We start from the raw sequence: 18389 nt of genomic DNA on the forward strand, positions 1-18389 counted from the left end.
ACGATGGGGGCGGCCGGTGTCGGCGGCTAGGGTTTCGGCCCTGCACGGAGAAACGCGCGAGGAAGAGAGGGGGAGGGGAAAATAGGCGAGGCTAGGGAGGTTGAAGATGACGCGACACATTTGTGAACCCCCCGAGGTATTTGATGGGCTAAAAGACTTGGAGATGGGCCGGCCTACTGGGTTGCGCAGAGAGAGAGAGAAGGAGAGAGGGGAATTGGGCTGAGCCCAAACAGGGGAGAGGGAGGTTTTCTCTCTTTTTCTAAACTCTCTTTTTATTTTGTTTCCAAACTCTTTTTGTAGTTTCAAAACTCATTTGAAGTTTCAACTTCCTGATATTTTGCAAATATCACATGGACTTATTAAAAGAGAAGTGCCATGTAGGTTGACTTTGGAATTTTGAAATATTTTGATTGTTTGAATACAGAGAGATTTACACAAAACTTAGGGTTTTAAAATATTTTCTTTTGTGCAAATTTTCTTAGGAAATTTTCATGATGTTCATGATGCAAAAACAAACCCTAATCTAGGTTTTATTAAAATATGGATGTTACAATAGAGCAACAAAGCCGCGCCACCACCAAACCCATCAACGTCACTACAACAATCCCAAACCTAGCTAGCGCAGATCAACGTACTGTCCACCTCATAGTGCCAAGAAGAAATTGGCCTGCCGGTAGAATCCGACCAACTTGGAGAAAGGCGTCGTCTAGGAAACTCCGACAAGGTGTACATTGCACCCTTGAGACTCACGCTCTAGGTAGAAGCTTTAACTTCCCTTGGGAACACCACGAGTAACCCACGCGGCGCCTCCAAGGAGGGAATGACACCATGGTGCCTTCGTCGCCGGATCCAGAGCCGGATCTAGGGTTCCCCCGACGCTCATGGTGGGTAGCGCAATTGCAGCCATAACAACGCCCCCAAGGAGAGAACGACGCCCGCAGGCGTCGCCATTGTCAGCAAAATGCAGAGTTTTCGCCCCGGCCCAATCACCGCCAACCCCTAGGTCTAACGAAGGGGCAGAACTTGAGCTACCATCGCGAGAGACCAGCCATACCTCGTCGTGGGCGATCAGGAAGTTGTTGACCGCCATCCCACCTCAGCCCCCACCGGCAACCTAGACGGTGTAGATCCAGGCCACCTCCACCAGCTTCACAGCAGCCTCGCCGACCACTGGATCCACCGCGGCCATGTCAGCAGATCCACCACGGTGCTCAGCCAGCCCGCCGGTCGACACCAACACCACCGTATAGGGTGGCACGCATCCAGCGCCTCCGCCCGCAAAAGCCCATCGGCCCGCTCTCGGGCCCGATGGCTCTGCCGTTGCGAGTGCAACCAGGGAGCGTCCCCTGCACCTCCGCCAGCGTCGAGTAGGCATCCGCACACCACACATCGCCGCCGGCCGCCACTCCACTCCGCATCAACCCTAGTCCGCTTACTCGGATTCCCCTTCCTCGATCGCTAGTGCCCCCACGAGCCGGTCCCCACCACTCGAGCACGGACAGCTCCCGGCGACCTTCGGCGCCAGGGGTGCGATCTCCGTCTCCCCTGTTAGTAACATAAACTTGGTGGGGTGCCGCTCCTCGGGTGACACCTCGGACGATGCTGTCGACGCTGTCTTCTCCCGATGAATAATGAGCATTGCAGATGAACGGTGTGTCGTTCGATCCCAGCCTGTGCCTGGTGTCGCAGTTCAAGCAGTAATACGAAGTTAACTCCGAAGAAGCGGGATTGTCGGATCCAACCGACATGGAAGATGCCGAACGGGGAGTCGAGGGCGCGGGCGAACTCGTCGAGCCTGTTGGGCCAGTCGAAAGGTCGAGTGATGATGACGCGCTTGGGCTCGTCGATCTGGAGATGGGCGATTCCAGCAGCCGAAGAATCCCTTCCGAGTTGACGTTGTAGTGGACGCTCCCGAAGGTCATCTCCATGTTGCCTTGCAGATCGGAGAAGGTCGAGCGAGACGAGTCGCTGTGCGGGGTGAATTCATAGGAGCCGAAACGAATCGGGCTTCCCAGGTGAGGCGATGATGGTGTTGATGAAGTTGCGGGTGACATGACGGGCTCCGCCGATGTCCGATCTTGTGCCGACAGGGTTCCCACAGACGGCGCCAATTGTCGAGGGTACTCCTCGGCAATGCCCTCCGATTGGGGCTTAGGGTTGACGGAATCCTGCAAGCTGACACGAGACATCGGTTCACAGACAAGCGGTGAGAGCGATTTACCCAGGTTCGGGGCCCTCGATGAGGTAAAACCCTTACGTCCTGCCTGTCTGTTCTTGATTATGAAGATAATGGGTTACAATGGGGTGCCGAATAGTTCGGCTGAGATCTCGTCGAGAGGCTAAGCGTTGCGGCGACCTAGCTCTAGACTTTTTGATGGCTAAGGCTGCTAAGATTGATTGTGTCCATCAGCAACCCCTCTCCTGGCCTTTATATAGGAGGCCAGGTCTCAAGAGATCTAACCGAGTACGACTAGGTTTACATCAGTTTTGAATCTAATTTTTCCTTGTTCGGCTGCTTCCTTGTCTTGCCCGTCAAGGATTCTTCTGGTGCACCTCCTAGGTGGCCCATCTCGCCTCCAAGTGTCTTCATGTGCCTCCAATTAATCAATACAGGATATGGCAATATCGGTTACCCGAAGGGTAATGCCCACGTCAGCGGCGGAGGCCGACGGCGGCAGCGGCAAGGATGAATTGGGACTAGGCCTCGAGGCGGGGTGTTTTTTTTTTGGCCCTGGCGCCGCCTGGGGGAGCGGCGGGACGGGTTCGTTCCTTCCGTTATCTCAACCGAGGTGATTCACAAGAGAGGAGAGACAAGGAAGGCCATGGCTTTGCTCACAATGCTTGTCTCTTGGAAATTTTCGAAGGAGAGAAACGCTCGGGTTTTTCGGGACAAGTTCGTGACCGTCGACATGCTAGTTTCGAGAATAAAAAAAGTGGCGGCTTTGTGGTGCCTTGCCAGCGGAAAGCTTTAAGTAGTCTTCTAATGTTTGATCTTGTCCTTAGCTAGGATGGGGCTTGTAAAAATTATAAAATCTTCTTCTTATTTAATGAAAATGGTAAATCTTTCCTTTGGTTCGAAAAAGAAGCATGCATCTGCATGCGGGCTTGGTACTGGTCTACAAAGGTAGACTATCACCGCAAACAGAGAAAGGATTTGGTGCACATGGACACCAGTGCTCTCTTCATTTTAGGTTTTTAAAAATTTCAAAACCTTACACTTTTATGTTTTCAAAAGTATGACATTAAATATGAAAATCCCAGGTGTCGACCAATACGAATGAAATCTTCCCTCGAGAATTGCCTCGTTGCAGCGACGATCTTTTCCATTCGAAATCCCCAACAATCCCACGTGGATGGGTGCAGCGGTGGCAGTGACTAGGCCATTCTGAGGATCCGTTTGAGAGCAGTGGGCTCGGCCACTTGTCTGACTCCCTGCGGCCTGTCGACTTGCAAAGATCACTAATTTTTGTCCTTTGTCAGATCGCACGATCCGTTTCTTCCGCTTCATCATTCGACATGGCCTTTCCAGTGACAGCGATGTGATGCTTAACGGAAATGGAGCGTGCCACGTCAGTCCTTCGTGCCATCATGTGTATGTGCTTCTCTCCACTCCACTTTCTTCTCGACAGTTGATGATCTTTCATCTTGCGTTCAAATCGGTTCAGGAGTAGATTACAGTAATGTAAAGCAAATCACGAACAAAATCCAAGTAATATTCTTCCTCAAGTATTTTGTGGCAATTGTTTGCTAAGAAAATAACCATATAAATAACCGCATGTGAAACTAAAAAAAACTGGACAAGTTCTCAAAATAAATAAATCTGAGTGACAATATTCATTATAGACCGATGTTCCATTTCATGAGTGTACTTTACTACTGTAAGTACGAACCATCCACAAATTTGTAACGCAATTTTACAATTTCAGAGTGTGAAGTCGATATCCCGATCCATAGTCAATCGTGTTCCCAAAAACCTACCCCATTAGGAGCCGGTTTCGACTAGCGAACAAATAACGGAACAAGGACCAAACAAAACAAGGAAACCAATATGTGAGTATTGGCCACTATCAAGTCTAAATTGTCAAAATTAACCTAAACATGACTACATATATGGATCCTTATCGAGCTTCAAACTTCAACTTTTGTACATGGCCACCAAGGACCAATCGTTTTCACATGACCACCATCTTATCAATGCCACAAAGGCGAAAATATCACTATTCAATTGATCAACCTCGACCATGCATCTTCACTCGATCTTCTAGGATATATCATATGCTTGAGTGATCTATAGAGCCATCAACATCGTTGATGAGCGGGCCACTTCATGTGCAAGCAACACTCTCTGTTGTAATTGAGTTGCACCCTCCATCGGGTTCCTCCTATTATTTTCATTCTACAAACATCCCCAAGATCAAGGAAAGTACACATGTATCAGATCTGCTCCACATAAGAACAAAATAGGCTCTCATGGAAGCACACCCATATTACAAGGTTTCCAGCTTGCCCGACACAAGGCAACAACACCGGAGAATTAAAATTAGCTTCATGTGGGATACACATTACACATCATAGGCATTGGGTAAAGCACATAGGCATAGTATAGGTGCCCATGAGCATACTCCCTCGGTATCATAATATAAGGTGTTATTACAACCAATGTATGAGTAACGATTTTGATAATATGTTATTTTATAGAACGGAGGGTGTACGATGTAACAAATGCAAAATAATACAAATGTGATGAATCGTCTCATCTGCATGGCAAAAATGCAAGAAAACTCTCAACCACAACCAAACCCTTCGGCCCTCCTTTGATTCATGAAATTGGTATTGGAATGGTGTAGGATTTAGATCCTATGCAATTTTTCCTACACTAGTTGTTTGATTTATAGAAACATATACTATAGGAACTAATCCTATAGGAATGATGTAGTGCACATCCTATAGAAAAAATATTAGGCCATACCTCATGGAAAATTTCTTTGATACAATCAAGGAGAACTTATATTCCTATAGGATTCAACTAGCCATGACATCCCAATTCTAAGTTTTTCATATTCCTATGTTTTTTCTATCCTATGAATCATATGAGCCATTCAAAGGTCAAATCAACCACAACCAAACCTTGTTTTCCAAGGGGATTTTGGATTTCGATGGATGCTTAAAAAACATACTGATCTAAACCGAGGATAATTGTTTGTACATGGATCTTCAATAAATTTCCTTCATTAGCGGGCTTCCATTTTGTCATTTCTTTCACATGGCCCAAGCTAGACATGCCAATATATAACTCACAAAGCATTGCACAACCTCTCTAGCGGTGCATCTCTACCACCAAATCTCAAATTCCAACTAGAATCAATTTGTTTGTAGTGTGCATATCTGATCCAAAATTATCTTAAAGTGTGAACTTAATCACAAATGGAGTCTTCTCCACGCCAGTCATCATGCTAAAAGTTAATGTAGGTGCTCATTATCCATTGCCATAACTCTGCCCTCCGAAATAATTGTTTGATTTGTATAAATTGAACCACCAAAGAGAGTCATTTGTTTATGATTCACCTACTAGATGCCAATTGAATATCATATTTAGCATTAACAATGAATTGTCAGGTTTGGATTCATTCTCTAGATTTCCACCACCACTTACACATGTGGCTTTTATTGAACACCTTTTTGAAAAAATCACACCTACTCTGCCTTATGTTTTAGGTTTGCTCGAAAATCACAAAAATGTGTTTGTAAATTTCTGTTGAAAATCTTTGATACATAATTTGATGAAATGTTGCACGTGCATACTAGACATTTATTTAGTGGTATATTATATTTTTTTGGAACCATTTCGAGATAGCTAGTTAAAAAAATTAAAATCAGGCTATCAAAATCCCGAGCTCCATTTAGAGTTTCCGCTAACATCACATGCAAAAAACAAAGACTGAATTGCCAACCACATTTTGCTGAGATGATGGAAAACTTGCAGATGTAAAACATTTTGCATCACACATGGGCTCCCATGTTAGTAAAAGAGCATCACACTTGTTTTGCATTTCAATGAATTACTGCACTTTTTAATATGGTTGAACAGGGTAGTTCATCGTCCGAGATCAAGCGAGGACGGAGTGAAGTGGCAAATCTAGGATGTGATGAGAGGGTGGGATCAAATGATAAAGCAATGCTAAATTGATGTCAACATAGAAAATATGATCCATTCTTCATATAATTAAGACCCATGCATAAATTGATAGCATAGAATAAACAAAGAGCCAAAAATAGGAAACAACGAGATACAAAGAAAAATTAACCCCCAACTATAAAATCATGCGCCAAACATCAAAGTAATTTGCATATCGCTATTTGCAAAGTAAGTGATACTATATGATATGTATCACTGAGTTGCAGATGGTGATGGAGACTAGGGTTCTAAAAACTATATGTATCAATAAATTAATGTAGTGCAATTATTTCCTTACACATATATGATTGAAATAGTTTTATGTCTTAGTTTAAAGCTCTTTATTACGTTAGCATCATCTATATTTATGAATATTTCTAACTAGGTAAATTCATCGATTTATGACTTGAATTACTCAATTAGCTTTTACGGGGCACCCTATTAGCTTCTAGTTTGGTCACTTTATCGATTGGGCATGTGCTCCCGCATGCAGTGAAGCCTAGGTTTTTTTTTTCCTGAAAAGGAGGTTGAACCTCCAAACTCCAGGTCCAAATAATGCGCACAACTTATTTTTTAATTTTCTTTTGAAGTAAGATCACTAAAATAAGCAGCAGGCCGCCTCGTTAAAAACCTTCCAGTCCCCTTAGGTATTCTGGTAAGGAAAAGAGTGCGAAAAACCTGCTGCCCGAGGGATTACATAGTATTCTTACAATCCTCGGCGATCAGGGCCAACATGCAGGAAGGCGCTGATCCCTCCAGAAAACCACACGACTCACGCTTGCCTAACTGCGCCAAACAGTGTGCCACTCTATTACAAGATCTGTCTATCTTAACAATGGAAAACTCTGGATTAAAACGAAGGTAGTCCTTAATCTCCATATAGATACCCCAGGAGGGAGAGCGGTCCATCGATGGAGAAGTGACAGTGTTTACCACACGTTTGCAGTCTGTCCCCAAAATCCCTGGACTTGTTCTGATAGCAAGGCACTTGAGCCCAGCTAGGCATGCCATTGCTTCTACTTCTTCCGCACTGGCACAGTAGGATATGTGCCTCCATTCTTTGAAAAGCACCGTGCCGTTACAGTCCCTGCCTATAACTCTGATACCTGCCACTTTACTTAGGTAATCCCAGCTGGCATCGACGTTTACCATGGTTGTATCAGTGGGCGGCGCTATCCATCTGGTAGTATCATCAAAAGCGCTGTCCAGGTTCTGGCTAGGAAAGATCAGCTTCTTCCCTTTCGACGATGTTTCATCCGAGTTAGCTTCACGAAAGGATGATTCATAGTTCCAGAGGAACCGCGCCGATCCTAAGACAGAAGCCTTGCCATCTCCGTGTATAATGTTGTTTCTATGATGCCATGCCCTCCAAAACATGAACAAGAGCTTAGTCCTGGTTTCAAGTGCAGCATTTGCAATAATATGAAGAAACCACTCATCACCAGTTTTTTGAAATTCAGATTCCTTCGGAAGAGCCCAATGTTCCCGCAGGAGGTCACGCAGAGCTGCGGCTTGGGTACAGTAGACCATGGCGTGTTGTTCATCCTCCACCGCCGTACCACATATAGAACATGTGAGATTGACTGAGGGAATCTGTCGGTGTAAATTGTCAAGGACCGCCAAAGTATTAGTGGCAGCCTTCCAGGCAAACACTCTGATCTTTTGAGGAACTGCTGTTTTCCAAATACAGTCCCAGCTGGGTGTGTCTCCAAGTGGCTTTGTAATTGACTGCCCTGCCCCAAAATCATCCAGGGTCGGTTGCAGTCCGAGTTATGCGGATCGTACCGTGAATAGGCCATTGTCTTCTTGGCTCCACGCGATGAAGTCATCTATAGACCGAGGTGGAAGCTTGCTAGCCAGAATTGCATCAGCATCATGAGGGTAGAATACCCTCCGGATTGTTTGCTCATCCCAAGACCTGGTATGTGCATTTATCAAGTCTGTAACCCACTGAATCCGAAAATTTCCCCTCCTTGATGGTTTTAGTGAACCTTGCCTAGGAATCCAGTTGTCACGCCAGACGCGCACCTGGGAACCGGTCCCAATCCTCCAAATAGCACATCGTTTAAGAAGCTCCAAACCATGGATGATTCCCTGCCAAGAAGGAGACGTGTTTTGAATGAACGCGGTATCCAATAAGTTACCATTCGGGAAGTATTTTGCTCGAAGCAGCCTGGCACATAAACTATCAGGTTCTTTTAGCAATCTCCAAGCTTGTCTTGCTAGCAGGGCTTGGTTGAAGATTTTGAGGTCCATGAAATCCATACCACCGTGTGACTTTGGTCTGGTGACATTCTCCCAAGACATCCAATGCATACGTCGACGTTCATGTTCATCGCCCCACCAGAAGTCACAGACTATTTTACTGAGATCTTCCAAAAGTCCAACAGAGAACCGAAAATTGTCCATCGCATAAGTGGGTAGAGCTTGCAGAATAGCCTTGATAAGGGTTTCTTTTGCCCCACTTGACATGTATTTTTCCACCCAATCACAAGCTTTCTTCCTGAACCTTTCTTTTAGAGGTTGAAATTTCCCATTCTTTAGTCTCCCTTCTGGAACCGGCAAGCCCAAATATTTAAGTTGATGCAAGATAAAGACCAAAAGTATTAACATGTAGAGTACACAAGGTAGACATTATGGAAACATCATACAACATGTGGATTTAACACCTATGACTAAGTCGACTTCCGCCGCAGCAACGCCTTCAAGAAGGTAAGCATGTGCTCGCGCCACCATGGCGATGTCCGGTCATAGTTAGGACCATGCTTTTCATCCTAATTGCCGAGACCAACCATTGAAGGCTAGCATATTATTAGGATGATGACATCTTCAACAAGGTAACAACACAAAGTTGTTGCCATGAGCCAGGCAAATAAAGGCCACGCCAAGAGTTTGCACCATGGACATGAAACCGTGCTCAACTCACCATACTGATGATGTTCCAATAATCGCTAGAAGGACAGAAACTCAATTCGGCTTCCAGGTACGTATGATCCATCTACCATAAAAACATATTTTGAAGTGTTAAAAAAATTTGACAAAAAAATTTACATGTACATTCCGTAATATATGTGCGTTTGTCAAGTTTCACGATTTTTTTTTTGTAGTCTACGTGAAAAAGGGAAAATTTATCTTGTGACAAGTCTTTGTTTTAGCATCGAATTCTTTCTTTTTTACACACGTCACACGATAAGTCGATTTTTCATGAAACGACTTTGTGAGCGCGTAGCACATGAAGATGCACACGCGGGATTTTTGTTTCAAATTTGTTGATATTTCAAAATGTGTCTAAGGTGCATTCAAGGATCTATTTATAATAACTATTATTACTTTAGAGGAAGCTCCTTATAAAACTGCTACTACTAGATAGGTGAACTTTTTGAGAAAAAAAAACTTTTTTAGGAGGAAAAACGTGGATTGACTTGGAACGGCACAGGAAAATGCGAAAAGTGAGGAAAAAGAGCGTCCGTGGAGACGAGACGGACCATCTCGCACCCACTCTACCACGGAGTCCATCACCGACCCAACACAACAAGGGAAAGCCCCCTTCTACACGAGCGCACCGCTGCCAAGGAGAACCGAGCAGAAAGATCCGGAGAGGACACGCACGACCTCGCCTCGCATCGCCATCGGCCGGCGCATCCCCTCGCTCGCGGCGTCACCAGCCTCCCCTCGTCCTCAGCTCCGCCGCCGGATCGCATCGCATCGCCGCCGGCCTCGAGGTTCGCACGTCCAAACCCCGTTCCGCCTCCTCTCTCCCCGTTCGAGCCCGGTTCGCCTTTTTAACCTGCTCCTTGTCCAGGCCATTGGGTTCGTGGCGTTGGCGAGCGCGGTCGCCAGGAGGAGAGGAGGGGCAGCGGCGGTAGCGGCGGCGACTGTTCGCGGGATGAGCTTCGGGGGCGCCAGCTCCGTCGCGGCAGGTATGTCATTCGCTTGCGATTGTGTTCGATTGGTGGCGCCGCGGCGATGTGGTTTCTTCGGGATAAAATGTGATGAGGTGGTGGATGTGGATGGATGCAGGTGCGAAGCGGCCGTACGAGTACGGCCGGACGCATGTGGTCAGGCCCAAGGGCGCGCACAAGGCCACCATCGTCTGGCTACACGGCCTCGGCGACAATGGAGCAAGGTGAGCGCAGCCAAACTCTTCTTCCCTTTCCCACCCGCAGTTTCGTTTGTTGGGGTTGATTGATGCATTCGCCGACGATGGGCAACCTGTCTGTGCATCTTCAATTCTTGACGAACCATAGGCATAAGATCTCGTGTATCTTTTCCATGTGTCTCAACATCTCACTGTCCTACTGTTTATAGCAGTTTGTTGAAATCAATTGCTGCCTAATAATCGTGTGTAGTGATAATGCTGACCTCATGAATCATCTTATTGACCGAATAGATACTTTGCGCGGCTTTTTTTTGAGCAAATGGATTAAAATCTTCTCTACTGTTTTACTGTTTGAGACGGCATAACCGCCGTGTAAAATTTTCATTTCAGCTACTCATTTTGCGCATAAATCACTACATTATTATTGGCCAGAAACATAGTAGGTGTTCTATCATGATTTTAAGGAAACAATGTGCTATACTGCTATGCTAAAAATGTATTAAAAAGACCAACAGGCATAATGGATTTTATGTTATATTTGCAGCTGGTCTCAACTGCTGGAAACTCTTCCCCTTCCTAATGTAAGTTAGGACCTGGCTTTCCACTTTCAAGCATGTATCCTGTTGGAAGTCCTTCTGAATCTCTGTCTGATACCGCTGCAGATAAAATGGATTTGCCCAACTGCACCTACGAGGCCCGTGGCAATTTTTGGTGGATTCCCATCTACTGCATGTAGGTTCTATAATATGTGAATTTCATGTTTATCTCTTTGGATATACTGTACTTGCTCCTTTTGAAATAGCTATTTGTTTTTTTAAGTGTCTGCTGACATGGTGTTTTCTTCTTCTCGGATTATAGGGTTTGATGTTGCTGATCTTTCAGAAGATTCTCCAGATGATGTTGAGGGGCTGGATTCCTCCGCTGCACATGTTGCAAATTTGTTGTCTACTGAGCCCGCCGACAGTATGGTTCTGTGCCATTTTATGTTTATTTACTTTCTTCGTACCCATTCTTATCAAGCACACACCAGATATGGAAAGACATTCCTTCTGATTTATCTGTTCGCTGTTGTGTTCTGGGCGTGCAAAATATTTCTAGACGCTTGTAAAGCTCATGCATAGTCCCAAGAAACAAGCTAATTTGTTCTCATATGTTGGATGGACTTTGTTGGGGTCTTATTTATCGCTCATTTTTTTTACCGTGTTACACTAACCATCACAGTCAAGCTTGGTGTTGGTGGCTTTAGTATGGGCGCTGCTACTGCGCTTTACTCCGGGACTTGTTTTGCTCATGGAAAATATGGAAATGGAAATCCGTATCCTGTGAACCTAAGTGTGGCTGTTGGTCTCAGTGGCTGGCTGCCATGTGCTAGGTTTGTGCTAGTATGTTTATGTCTGCAAGTTTCACTGAAACTTGTGTCTTGCTGCTGATCTACTTTTGTGTGGTCACCTCAGGGCATTGAAGAACAAAATTGAGAGCTCACAGGAGGCTGCACAGAAGGCTTCATCATTACCTCTTCTGCTTTGTCATGGAAAAGGTGCATATCTGTTCCACATTTTTTTATAAACACCTTATTGGCAATGCTGACATTTAGCACACCGTATTTCCCCTTGCATTTAACAATCCATCCTTCTCTTGGAGCTGGTGACATGTGTACCGCAAACCAGAAATATTTATCTTATTTTTTACAAATATTTTGAACAGGTGTAGGTTTATAGCTATGCACCTGCATTATCTGCAGTTACTTGTTTGTAGTAGATATAACGCAACTGAATTATCAAGTATTTGGATAGTTCTTTTCATCCTTTAATCTGGATTCAAATGTTAGTTGTCATCAGAAAGTTTTTTGCTCTATTTTTGTATTGCCTAAAGCTTGACATCGTCTGCCTCTTAGTAACTGAGTTAATACTGTTTCCATGAGGCAGGCCTCACAAGGTAAGTGAACAGCTATGCATAGTTTAAAATTTAAATGAAAAGATGTGTGTAATTTTATTAGGGAAATGAATGTCTGTGTCAAGTTTTCATGTGTGTCAGCCGAAAACGAGTTCACAGAACAATAGATATTTCGATCAGGTGTTGATAGCGGTCCTCTGCTTTCATGCTGCATCAGGACTGCAGCACTTGTTTGTGTCTTATATTTCTGTTTAGTTATGCACAAGCCATCACCACCATAAGTGAATTTTACTGTTTTGGTTTTATGCAGCTGATGATGTAGTACTCTACAAGCATGGTGAGAGATCTGCAGAAGCACTGAAGTCAACCGGGTTTGCAAATGTGGTATTCAAGTCATACAACAGGTTTGATGCCTTCTCTACCCCCTTTAGTGTTGTGATTTCCTTACGCTATTGCTAACTGATCTCCTCTCCTTTTTGAAGACTCGGACACTATACGGTTCCAGAGGAGATGGACGAGGTTGGCAAATGGCTTACCACGAACTTGGAAATCGGCACTTCCTCGTCTTGATTGAACCAAGAAATGCCACGATAAGGGCTCGGTGTAGCAGCGTCTAAATAATAAGTACCTGTGGTAGTGTGGTTGTGCCAAAATTGAGTGATAAATGGTTGGGTAGCCAACTTAGGCTTTGGGTATACGGTCATGTCGTAGCTTGGCGTTTCATATGCAGACACGCCTCACTGAATCTTGTACTATTGAGATTTCCATAATTTGGTCTCTGTCCATCCAACGGCGGAGACAGTGTGATCAGTTTGGTTATGGTTTTTAATGATATGTTTCCCTCTTTCTTCCGAATTGATTGTTTGGCTTAAGTTAAGATGTTTCACCTTATGCACAAAACAAAAATAGCACTGAGGTCTCTGGTAGTAAATCAGAACATCTTGCTTGATGACTATGTAATACCGACAGATGTCATTTTTTTTAACAATAGTATACTTGCACATGCTCACGTACTGCATGTAACAGGTTTCGTTAGGGAACTCGCTGGTAGTTTGATTTTTTTGTACCGCAGGAACGGACTAGTATGATGTACCAGGAAATATGTCAGGTTTTGTCATTTCCAGGTTATGTCGGGTTTTGTCATTTCCAGGTTTTAAAAAGTTAAGAAATGCTGGGAACATAATTTTTTCATGCAGCAATATGTTGGCCGCTCATTCTTTTTTCACACATTTCGAAGTTCAGTTTCAAGCTCCACGACAGAAACTAAGCTGCCATTTTTTTGTCTTGTAAGACACAAACTATATATTTCAGTTTGGAACTTATACTACATACACAATTTTTCAAAAACTTTATGTCATTATTTGTTTGAGAGCTTTGGGTACTGTCTATACCATACAAGTTCATACAAGCAACTTTCCATGATGTTTTAAGCAGTAAGTTCTGAATGAAGACAGGGCATGCCCACAAACCTTGAACTTATAATGATGCACTTGTGGTGGAAATAAGTCGGTAACATAAATAAGATTAACTGGCAAGATATACAGGAGCATATATCTAAGTATGTAAACAGCCTAATCATTTATTGTCACAACCTAAGTGAAGCCCAAAGTAGAATCCAACTGAGAACACCTGACTAGAAATTACAACGTACACACAAAAAAACAGTTTTGAGAAGTTGCATTTATTTATCATGAAATAAAAACTTGTATGCTCTTGGAACCGACGGATTTTCATCCTTGCTAATGCTGCTCAGAAACAACAGAGAGCTCCCATCTCCAAGCTAATGGTGACACTGTGGCTTGTTTCACGGGGTACTTTCTTGCTCGCCCTTTTGTGCATTAATATCACCGAGTAGATCCTTAAGTTCACCTTTCTGAAGAAAATCGAGAGAAGTCAGCCACTAAGTGAAAGATACCAGCTGAGGTGGATACACCTGGTGAATGAAATGGTGATGATTCACTTGATCAGCTCACTTGCCTGGTGCATGTTTAATATGATATCAGATCCACCAACGAACTCTCCTTTGATAAATATTTGGGGAAATGTAGGCCAGTTACTGCACAGACAAACAATAGAATTAAGTAATAATATCACCAAATGATACATAATTCATAAGTGCTGGCATCTAAGCTAGCTGAACAGTGTTAGACTATCCATTTATCATTTCTGTGTATCATGATGCATATGGATGAAACTGAATAAAAGTGGACCTTTGACAAATGGATACATGTTTCTGATGAATGCCTTTTAAGTAAAGCCTCAACCTAATAAAACTCATATTCTGCAGGTTTATCAGTTGTTGAAGCCTAATTTACCCCTTATCAAAACATACTCTACTTTCTTTAGCATATCATCTCATACCCTCTTGCCATGAGCTCATGATGCAGGATTTCAAATATATACCACACACATCTAGTTCCTTTTCCCTTTCTGAGACGGATTTTTTCCATCTAAAAGTAAAGCATTAGGGATGGATGAACCACTTACGTGTGAGCTTTGACACTCTCCTTGAGCTTCATATTACTCAGAATATCTCTAGCACTGATAGAGACACCTGCAATAAACGATATGGTTTAGGGATTTGAGAGATGCAAAATAACTGACAGCTGATGCTGAGATATAGTTTACCGTATTGCTGGAGGACCTTCACTGCTAGTGCACTGAATCCACACCTGGGAGCATCAGGATAACCCTTCATGTAGATCAAGACTGGATTTTCCTTGATATCCTGCCAAATAATTCACTGAGGCGGTTAATGAATGGCAGAAGAACATGATACGACTTTACGCTCTACAATTCTAGTTACACATGCCTGTTTTTGTTACTACATCCATTCCTAAATATAAGACTAAACTCCCAAGACGTCTTATATTTAGGAACAGACTGATACATTTCAAGTGCTTGAATCAAAATGTTCTGAAAGCTCATGTACGCATGTATATACCTGAGCAACGATGTCATGCAAAGACATGCCAGAACCTTTGCTTGTAGGCTGGAAATCTTGATGCGTATCAGGATCAGCAGCTACTCGTGTTGTACTTGTGCCCTCATTCACGTTAGAATCACCACTGGGTGCAGATGAGTAGGGCATGAGCTGTTGGAAAGTTGGTCGTGACACAGTCTGCATTTCCAGTTACCATTCAAAATAAGGCCATTATACGAACATGAGACCAACATCACAGTTCACAGCAGAAATTATCTGAACTGTTTCACAAAAGTTGATAGTTCAACATTGGTTGGTTCTTCAATAAATTGGAAGCAAAATAAAGCTTGATACTTCCATACTACACAAAAACTACAGATGCCCAAAATAATTGAAGGTAATGAACAGGGGAAACCGATGAGAGAACCTCAACCGTGATCGAACTATAGCATCCATAACATTCGCTGAGATAAAATAAATGACGAACTGAGCTCTCTAAACATAAGGATTTATGGATGGACTGAATGGTGCATGGGCGGTCACCAAATTCTAAACCAGACATGATATTGTTGGAAGGTGGAGAACATGATAATTGCGAAAACCATATCAAATAATCTCATCTTAGAAAGATGAGACATATGAATATGAAATTAAATTCACATTACTGTGAACAAGTGAATTGAAGAGCCTCCAGGCCTCGACAAACTTGACAACAATTGGCATTTCAGGGCTGGATCAGCGCTTAGACCAACAACAACAACAACAACAACCAAGCTTTTCAGTCCCAAACAAGTTGGGGTAGGCTAGAGTTGAAACCCATAAGATCTCGAAGCCAAGCCATGGTTCCGGAACGTGGATAGCTAACTTCCACGCACCCCTGTCCATGGCTAAATCTTTGTCGATATTCCAAACCTTCAGGTCTCTCTTAACGGACTCCTCCCATGTCAAGTTTGGTCTACCACGACCCCTCTTAACATTCTTAGCACGCTTTATCCGTCCGCTATGCACTGGCGCTTCCGGAGGCCTCCGTTGGATATGTCCAAACCATCTGAGACGATGTTGGACCAGCTTCTCTTCAATCGGTGCTACACCAACTCTCTCCCGTATATCGTCATTCCGTACCCGATCCTTTCTTGTGTGGCCACATATCCATCTCAACATGCGCATCTCTGCTACACTTAACTGTTGGATATGTCGTCTCTTCGTTGGCCAACACTCCGCGCCATACAACATCGCATGTCGGATAGCTGTCCTATAAAACCTGCCTTTTAGCTTTTGTGGCACTCTCTTGTCACAGAGTACGCTAGAAGCTTGGCGCCACTTCATCCAACCAGCCTTGATTCGGTGGCCCACATCTTCATCGATATCGCCATCCTTCTGCAACATGGACCCCAAATATCGAAAAGTGTCTCTCTCGGTACCACCTGCCCATCAAGGCTAACCTCTCCCTCCTCGTGTCTAGTAGAACTGAAACTGCACCTCATGTATTCAGTTCTAGTTCTACTAAGTCTAAAACCTTTCGATTCTAGCGTTCGCCTCCACAACTCTAACTTTCTATTAACCCCCGTTCGGCTATCATCGACTAGCACCACATCATCCGCAAAGAGCATACACCATGGGATATCTCCTTGTATATCCCTTGTGACCTCATCCATCACCAAATCAAAAAGATAAGGGCTCAAAACTGACCCTTGGTGTAGCCCTATTCTAATTGGAAAGTCATCAGCGCTCAGACCAGTGAGCAAAAAATTGGGGGAAATCTTGTATAGTAGCCTAAACATCCCATTTATGTAAAATGCATTTTCGTATGGAGATCATTAGAGACTATCATATATAACATTTACTGAAACAAAATAATGGTCGTGTTATTGACAAAGGTAGAGATAGCACAAACTGTCATGGCAAATGCTGAAATGAGACCAGCTCTAGACATTAGGATTTTCAGATAATACTAAATGGTGCACTAGTGGTCACAGAATTTTCAACCCTAAGGCCTCGTTCGGCAGGCCGGTTTTTCAGAGTTTTCTGGTGTAATTTCACAGGCTAAAACTCCGTAACACCCTAAAACACTCCATACATTGTTCGGCACTCTGGTTTTGGACGGGTGGAGCTTCATCAATCACGCGATGTTCGCTGCAATACTCGTCGGGTTGACCGGGATAAAAAACACTCCACCCACCTCGCGTTTTTCTTGTTGCATGGATTTCTCTGTGCTCCGCCAGATTAGCGATCGATTTAGGCCATCTTTTCATTTTCCTCCCGACCAGGACGGATCCGCGGTGGATCGGCAGATGATTGTGCTGGTTAGTTACACCTCCACGTACGCCAATCCTAAGTGAAAACACCTCAGCCACCCAAAACACTCTGCATAAAACTCTCGAATACACGGCTGCCGAATGAGGCCTAAACATTTTCAGTCTTCAATAAGGGGGGCAACTAGCTAGAAGAATATAACATCGAATTCACAGACCTGTATAAGAGGATTTCAGAGCGTAACAGCTACCAACGAACCTGACAGCAATATGGGGGTTCTAGGGTTCGATTCGAGATCGGACCATGCAGCAAAAAATTGGGGAAAAGCTCTGACTGAAGATTCGTGCTAAGAAGTGATGAAGGGGTGCTGGGACTTACCGCCGAGCTGGACGCGCGGCACGATCGCACGAGCCCCCTTACGAGGGAAGTCGACACCAACCTCGCCATGTTTACCCTGCATCGCCGGGTAAAAACAGCAGACACCACGATTCAGCAACAGCGGCGGATCTAGATGATGGTGTGCAACGGGAATTGGTGGGGTTGTAGGCAATCACCGGATGAAAGCAAAGAGCGTACCTCAAGATTGCGGGCGGGGTCGAGATGGCGGGGACGCGGTGTCGCGGCGAGGCGGCGGCGGCGACGGCGGCTGTAGAGTAGGGCTTGCTTCACCGCTTGCGGCGTCGGGTTGGGTTGGGCCGAGTCCTGACTCACGGGAGGAAAAGGAAGAGTTCCCTTGAGATAGAGTAGATTATTTCCTGAAAACAGATTATTTTTAAATTAAATCGAATCAATAGGTAATATGCTGAGGCGGAAAAAAAAACTCTGCGCTCGCCTGCAAGCGACTTGGATGCGTGGACGAGCAGTAGTACAACATTTCAGCACCACCACGGCGCCACCATCATTTCATAGTTTCACAGTTTTTTTCCAGAAGTAAAACGAAATAATATGTTCTTCGACAGGGTCTAATGTAGAGCTTCGTGATGCAAGATCATATGGCAAAAAAAAGAAGGGCAGAAATTATCATACAAACTAAAAAATTTGCAGTA

At 44.2% G+C, this 18389-nt stretch overlaps 2 protein-coding genes across 2 annotated transcripts; one reads left to right on the forward strand and one right to left on the reverse strand.

Moving 5' to 3' along the window:
- Positions 1–9763: 9763 nt before the first annotated feature.
- LOC127341151 (uncharacterized) lies at positions 9764–13022 on the forward strand. The gene is made up of 10 exons (XM_051366922.2): positions 9764–9897; positions 9978–10095; positions 10196–10301; positions 10819–10855; positions 10937–11006; positions 11133–11237; positions 11496–11646; positions 11729–11811; positions 12478–12571; positions 12650–13022. The coding sequence occupies exons 2-10, from the start codon at positions 10062–10064 to the stop codon at positions 12735–12737; spliced, it is 768 nt and encodes a 255-aa protein (XP_051222882.1). The 5' UTR covers positions 9764–9897; positions 9978–10061; the 3' UTR covers positions 12738–13022.
- Positions 13023–13663: 641 nt separating this feature from the next.
- LOC127341150 (monothiol glutaredoxin-S4, mitochondrial) lies at positions 13664–18090 on the reverse strand. Its single transcript, XM_071827960.1, has 7 exons — positions 17920–18090; positions 17722–17797; positions 15112–15288; positions 14796–14895; positions 14655–14721; positions 14145–14223; positions 13664–14040 (listed from the first exon to the last, which is right to left on the reverse strand). Exons 2-7 carry the CDS (start codon positions 17788–17790, stop codon positions 13972–13974), a joined length of 561 nt encoding a protein of 186 aa, XP_071684061.1. The 5' UTR covers positions 17791–17797; positions 17920–18090; the 3' UTR covers positions 13664–13971.
- Between the last annotated feature and the right edge of the window lie 299 nt (positions 18091–18389).

Source organism: Lolium perenne, chromosome 3, assembly GCF_019359855.2.
Source record: "Lolium perenne isolate Kyuss_39 chromosome 3, Kyuss_2.0, whole genome shotgun sequence".
Lineage (NCBI taxonomy): Eukaryota > Viridiplantae > Streptophyta > Magnoliopsida > Poales > Poaceae > Lolium > Lolium perenne.